At 40.1% G+C, this 7,533-nt stretch overlaps 1 protein-coding gene across 1 annotated transcript; it reads right to left on the bottom strand.

Annotated features, from left to right (window-relative positions):
- Positions 1–3,974: 3,974 nt before the first annotated feature.
- Positions 3,975–5,695, bottom strand: LOC105704278 (putative nuclease HARBI1; the record flags this gene model as incomplete). The annotated part of the gene is made up of 5 exons (XM_023433143.1): positions 5,462–5,695; positions 5,136–5,332; positions 5,006–5,060; positions 4,761–4,842; positions 3,975–4,320 (listed from the first exon to the last, which is right to left on the bottom strand). Coding segments are annotated over exons 1-5 (914 nt in total), but the record flags the coding sequence as incomplete, so codon positions are not given.
- Positions 5,696–7,533: the final 1,838 nt, after the last annotated feature.

The following is a 7,533-nucleotide window of genomic DNA, read 5'->3' as shown; positions in this document are numbered from 1 at the left end:
CCGAGGAACTCAAGAAACACAAGATATGCGAACATCCGTTCTTCGTCGAGACTGTTTTCGAGGAACTCTATACCCTTATGTAAATATTTGTCATTTGGTTGAAAAAAAAAATAAATGAATATCAATTTAATTATTATTAATACGATTTCCTTCATTTCGATTTAATTAACCTGGGCGTGGCGCATTATGGGGCAACATACTCGACACCAGATGTTGCAGCGCGAGACGCGAATTCAAATCATCGGGCTAGTCGACCATCTTTGCATTCGGGTGATAAGACGCTCGCGTAGCCCTCCCACCTCGTAATGGCCGCTCTCGCTAGCCGTGATATTCGGAGTCTTAAATCGCCTCCGACTCTTTCATTCACTCATGCGTAAGACGCTCGCGTACGACCGACCCTCCTACTTTGTAATGGCCGTTCTTACTACGAAGGAATTTCATTCAGGTGATAAGACGCTCGCGTACGCTCACCCCTCCTATTTCGTAATGGCCGCCCTCGCTATGGGCAGCGCCCGTGCCTCTTTGGCATGGCCGCTCTCGCTATCAGCGATACGCGGGCCCTGTACATGCCTCTCTCTCTAGCGAGGCTCGCGCTCTAGCGTACCTCCACCACCCTTGGCACTATGGTAAATGAGAGGAGTGGGGGTACGTGACGTGACGCGACGTCACAGGCATACACACCTCTCTCTCTCTCTCTTACTCACTGCTCGCGCTCTAGCGTACCCCCCCTCTACAACCCTATACATCCCTCTCTCTCGGAAGATCGTCTTTCTCTCTCTCACTCGCGGCCCGCGCTCTAGCGTACCCCCACCACTCTCGGCACTATGGTAAATGAGAGGAGTGGGGGTACGTGACGTAACGTGACGTCACAGGCTGACTCGGCGCCGGTGACGTCATTTGTTTAGTCTACCCATAGTGGTTCCTATACTACTGGCATTGCTTATTGAGGCATTAGTACAGTGTTTTACTAAGTAACCTTTAAGTACAGAATTCATGGGGAAACACCCGGAATTACGGAGAGGAAAGTTTTCAGCCTCTTTTTCCCACAAGCAAGCCCAAAAGCTATGGGAGGAAGTGACGTAACAGTTAAACGCGATTCCGGGTGTTGTAAAGGAGTGGAAGCAATGGAGAAAGGTACGTACGCATGACACCTATGGGTGACTCAAGGAATTTGTACACAAGAGAAAAATTCTGAATCCTTGCAGGAGGATGAATACTTTTTTTCAATGCATAGATTAGCAAATACTATTTCAAATTATCAATAGTGTCTTCATCCGATAAAACACATGTATTTGGTGCGAAACTTTACAGACTTGGCAAGATATCCGAACTTCAACGAAAGGGAAAAGTGCAGCGATTAAAAAGTACACGCAAGGAACTGGCGGTGGACCTTCTGGCCAAACATTATCACAATTTGAAGAACGTGTTTTAACGTTAATAGGTACAACGGCTGCGGAAGGTCACCAAACCGTTAAGGAATCCACCGGAAACTTTGTAAGCAATCGTTCTCATGTTTTACTATAACTTTTTAAAGAAAATATAGTGCAGGAAATATAGGATTAAATGTGAAATTAAATTCCTTTCTTGGGAATAACAGCAACGTCTGATAAAAAATCACACAATTTCCATTTTTTATTAAAAGTGATTCACTCCCTTGGATTTGTTCTTATCGATGTCGTTTTCTTGACAGGACTGGGGTGATGACTCTGAAAATTACGAAACTGTATACCTGGATGAGTATATAAATGCCAGCGTACTACATGTCGAACAAAATAAGGAAAACCAAGATGTCAATAACAATTACAAAAAACAGATAAATACAGAAACAGTCATGACAGAAGAGCTCCCGACAACTTATAATACCTCACTAAAAATTCCGGCAAGAAATAAGACAAAATTTATCCCGAAAACAAATGCGGCAAAAAGATTTGAAAAATCGATAAACCAAACGGAGAAATTAGCTGCAATTTCTCAACAACAATACGATGTAAACAAAAATTATTACGAAGAAAAACTTAAACTATATAAAATTGAATTAGAGCTTAAGCAAAGAAACGTGATAGCAAAGGAAAAAATTACCGTATTATTAGAACAATTATTGATGGAAAAAAGCAATACATAGGATAAGCTTTATGAATGTAAGTAACGATAACGTCAAAAAGATTCCTATAGACTGCAATTAGGAAGAAGACTGAGGTGCAATATTTGTACCAAAAATCATTATGCTTAAGTATAAATTACAATTATTATTTAATTTTTTGTTTACGTTTCTTCTGTAGGGAAGTTACGATAAACGCTGTTTCTTTAGTTTCTTAATAAAAGACCTATTATCAATCCATTGTTTCTTAGCTGCCCTGAACTTCCGAATGATTTTCCTCTTTATCGCATTATACCTTTTTTGCCCTTCTGCATCTATGCGTGTTTTTCATTTATTCATATGATTCTTTTGTATCCTGTTCTTATCTTTTCGTCTTTCTTCTATTAGTCCTGCAGTCTCGTTTGTTACCCAGGGTTTTCTAGTTTCGTTTTGCTTCATACCTAATAAAAAAAAACCCTTGCTGCGGAATCTAGATACGTTTTAATGCAATTCCATTCTACCTCTAGATAGATATCAAGGTAAGGAACAATAATATCGAGTTTCCAACGCATTCATAGTATGTATAAAGATATTTATTTTGAATTAAATGAAAAAAGCGTTACGCTGTTACGTCTGGGAGGGAAGAAATAAATTGATTATTTTACGAAGTAGATAAAGTTGATTTTTATTTTATTCTAGGGTTATAACAAATGGCTTGGAGTTTCTGGGGTCCCCTGGTATCAACGCCTGGGCGTTATAGTCGCTAGATTCGGGAATGTCAATTCGGATATTAAGAGTTAGATATCGAGGGGAAGCTAAACCAAGCCCCGCGCCCTCTTGTATCAAAGGAATGGTAGGAATTAGATATAGAGGGGAAGCTAGACCAAGCCCCGCGCCCTCTTATATCAAAAGGATAGTAGGACTTAGATATAGAGGGGAAGCTAGACCAAGCCCCGCGCCCTCTTATATCAAAAGGATAGTAGGACTTAGATATAAAGGGGAAGCTAGACCAAGCTCCGCGCCCTCTTGTATCAAAGGAATAGTAGGAGTTAGATTTAGAGGGGAAGCTAGACCAAGCCCCGCGCCCTCTTGTATCAAAGGAATAGTAGGACTTAGATATAGAGAGGAAGCTAGACCAAGCCCCGCGCCCTCATGTATCAAAGGAATGGTAGGAATTGGATATAGTTGTTGTTTCTCCTTTCAAAAGGGAGAGAAAAGAAAGAAAATTCATATAAATGTGAATGGTTGATTTATTAGAACATAGAAAAAATATAGTACCTTGAATAACAAGAAGATTGGTTTTCTTCCTCGCTCGTACTTGTAAAAACTGGAACCTTGCGAAATGCTCGTTGTCTAAGCGAGACTGAAACTGAGCGAAAAACTAAGCGAAAACTGAGACAAAACTAAGACTGAAGACTGACCGAAGACTAAGAACGAAGGTGCATAGGTGCGTCCCTTTTTATACGGTTCCTAAACTGCATTGTTTCAAAATTTTAGTAGAGGGAGGACACTGCCCTCAACTTAACATTATCCATTTCTATAAGTTTTCTTACTTGTGTTAACAATGTAAGTTCGAAGCCCTAAGTTGGGCTACCACTGGTCCGGGCCATCGTTGTCATAGAGGATTATGAACAAGGGATTCTCGTTATTATCACCTTTCGCATGGTGACGGTTACCTATTTTGAGCACGTTGCTAACACGTGATCGCTAGAAAATTGACAGTCGAGCGAGGATGATATTACACGATATTAATAACATAATATTTGGGAAAAGTAATAATTACGGCGCTTAACTGAATTAATATATGTAGTTGGAGGGGTGACGTTACGTGGGACGTAACAACGCAATAAAATAGCGTCTTATTAAATTATCACGAATTCTTCGTCCAGCATCTAACTCAACATTTCTAATTGGAATGTTTTGCGCTTCATTTATCGCATTATCAAACATGCCGAAGTCTAACTCTTCCTCTTCCTCTTCTGGGTCAAGTCTACAGTTGTCCTGAATACACATGTTGTGCAACACTGCGCATGCATTAATGATCCTCGAGCACACGTCTGGCTGGTAATACAGTACTCTGTGCTTCAACAAGCAATGAAATCTCATCTTCCAAAGTCCGTTGCATCGTTCAATAAGTGATCTTGTACATCTTTGCCTGGAGTTGTATCTCTGTACTGCCACATCGTCTTCATCGCCTCCAACCGGAGTCATCAACCACGGTCTTAGTGCATAACCGGAGTCACCTATAAATAAAACAAATTAACATCATAAACATTTCTCTCAGAACATCTCCAAGTATTACTTCGGGGATATTGTCACTTTATGGACCAGTTTCGCGTATAATCGTACTTTGGTGCTCGAACGTTACTGACCATCGTAAATATATTCGTGACCGGTCTGTAATGTTGTGGTCGAGCGTTGATGTACGGGCTGGTTTTAGTTTGAAATCGTCGGGCCGTGGCGTGTTAAGATATTTGATTAAGTTACACTTAGAAAAATGTTGGGTAACCACAATGCAGTTGAGTATTGAGTATTTTAACAGCAATAAGCGCTTTATCGCAATACAATGCTTTAACTACAGCTTGAACTATTTGAAAGAAACAATAACAAATTTCGAAATATTACCTAACAAGAAGAAGCTGTCCCCGATTGTACATTTCTTGCATTACAGGGAGAACATTACTGTTGTTCCAAATATAAGAATCATGAGTGCTTCCAGAATATCGGGCATTTACATTTATTATTTTCAGATCTGGATCACATATCTGCAAATTATATTTTAATAGCATTATCTACATAAATGTCTGGTTTAATTTTATAATTTTATTTTCTCACCAACTGGACGTTAATCGAGTGATATCCTTTTCTATTAACGTAAATATGTTCCGGAAATTGTTAGTCATCTTTTGAAGGTGGGAAAATCGTTACATGTGTACAATCTATGCAACCAATTACTCCAGGAAAGCGGTGTTCCACCCAAAATCTGAAAAAGTAAACTAAATGTAGCAGAATATGTATAGATATTACTATACAAAATATAAGTTAAGTTCTCCCTCACCTGTTACGCAACTGTTCTGCCTCCCATATGTTCCTTGGGAAATGTATCCAACTGTCGAAAATTTGTGGCAAATTCAGAATATTTGTTACATTGTGAATGCATCTACTGACGGAGGGTTGACTTATTGCCATATTAACATTGCTTCCGATGCAATTTTGATAACTTCCGGATGCAAAAAACCGTAATGCAGTTAAAACCTTCAGAAGAATAACGTTTTATTAANGTTAAAACCTTCAGAAGAATAACGTTTTATTAAGAACAAAATATATGTATTTAGGTATCATCTAAATTATCTAAATAAACTTTTACGTATTATCTAAACTCACTTGTACAGTTGCGTCCAAAGCTGAAGAACGTGACGGTTCTGTAGAATTTTCTTCTACAATATTAATTACTCGTTCTGCCGTTTCTTTTTTCAACCTGAATAGTTTAACGAACTGACATTCTGGCAAGTCGAATGCATCATCCCGTTCTTGAAAACGTAGTCCGCCACCGAAATCATAAGCGTTTTCCAATTGCGCAGCGATATGAAGTTGTGCTACTATATTTTGCGGATCCATTATTGCTATAAATTTAATTAAATTAATAGAAAGTTAATATTCGATTTACAATTTTGTGCTAATTTCGAACAACTAAATCATTGTTACAATCTATTAACCTATGTTCAGTAAAACTTCACCAGAAATTTGTGTAATTACACTTTTTATTTCCTTACCATTTTTTTCTTGACAACTGCGCTCTCCTAACCACCATGTCACAAACCTCAGTTTAAAGGAAAAGTATGCTTGTCCCTAGAATTCTCATATGCGATTTCCAGCTTCGAGTGGGTAGGACCCACTCGAGATGAAACGTTCGAAAATTCTCGTATACGACTTCATTGTCGTACGCGAGATGGACTCAAGAATATCGTTTTTGTTCTCGCATGCGACATCTAGGTTTCTCGCATTCGACATCTAGGGTCACAGTTTCGAGAATAGGGCCCCTGTTGAGATATTCGAATCCACCGCCACTAGTCAATCTACAGCGGCGTTGCTCATCTAGACGACTGGAGCGCTTTGAAGATGATCGCCATTGATGTTCACTTACTTTTGAAGCGTTCCGCGCTCATGGCGCGTTCTTTCCTTCCTGAATAGAAAAAGGACTTTCCTTGTATATTAACGTGTTATGTATTTAATTATTAAAAACGCTGTTTCCTGCCAGATCATAATCTAACAGGTTATGGGCCCAGGGCACGCATTCCACTGCGCGTTGTGAAATACTGTGAAACGTTGTACGTGGTCCCTCAGTGACAGGACAAAGAAACGTAAGACCAAAGAAATCATGGGCTCGAACATGGGATCTCATATACGCATCCCCATGTTGTCAGCAGAAAATTATGATACATGGAAGCTTCGAGTACAGGCGGTAATGACCAAAAATAAGACGTGGGTATACGTTCACGGCAAGAAACCGATGCCGGAAACAGACGGAAGCTCGGAACAAGTCGCAAAGTTGGAAATTTGGAAAGAAGAAGACGACAAGGCGAAGGCAGACTTGTACCTGTCTGTTAACGACAGCGAACTCAAGCAAATTAAAAATTGTGAGACTGCTAGGGAAATTTGGTTAAAATTAGAGAGAATTTTTGAATCAAAAGGACCAACTAGGAAAGCGTCGCTATGGAAACAGTTATCATCCCATCGACTCGGAGAATATGGCGACGTGCAGCATCATGTGGATAGTTTTTTCGACATGGTCAACAAACTATCGGAACTCTCGATCGAGGTAAGCAAGGAACTACAATCCATTATGTTGTTGCATAGTCTACCAGAAAGTTTCGAGAATTTTCGCTGCGCCATCGAAACGAGGGACGAGCTGCCCGATCCTGAAACATTAAAGGTAAAAATTCTCGACGAAGACAGAACGAGAAAAGGACGACATCAGGATAACGATCACGAAGCCATGTTGGCCAAGAAAGTGTGGAAGAAGCTAGGCAAGGAAAAGGTAGAAGGCAGGATGGCTAATAAGGAAAATGCCGAACGGGACTACAGATACTTCAAGTATAAATGCCATAGATGTCGCAAGGTAGGACACAAGGCCGTTGACTGTAACGAAAAACAGGAAAATGTCTCCGTCGCGAAAAACCTTTCTCGTGTCAACATCAGATGATGTGTCATATCGCGCGGAGCTCATCCAGAATCGCGACAAATGGTGTCTTGACAGTGGATGTACGACACATTTATGTCGTAGCGAAGAACGTTTCGAGGAACTTGCGAATACGAAGAGTACCAAGCTGAACTTGGCGAGTGATGCTTCCACTGAAGTCAAGGCAAAAGGAAGCATAAGAATCATTGGAACTGATGGAAGAGTCGCGAGGAATGTTCAACTAGAGAATGTACTACATGTTCCTGAACATCGAGGA

Source organism: Orussus abietinus, unplaced genomic scaffold (genome assembly GCF_000612105.2).
Source record: "Orussus abietinus isolate OABI.00-Male unplaced genomic scaffold, Oabi_2.0 scaffold565, whole genome shotgun sequence".
In the NCBI taxonomy this organism is placed as follows: Eukaryota; Metazoa; Arthropoda; class Insecta; order Hymenoptera; family Orussidae; genus Orussus; species Orussus abietinus.
Note: the sequence above shows the minus strand (reverse complement) of the source record. Positions and strands in the feature narration are given on the sequence as shown.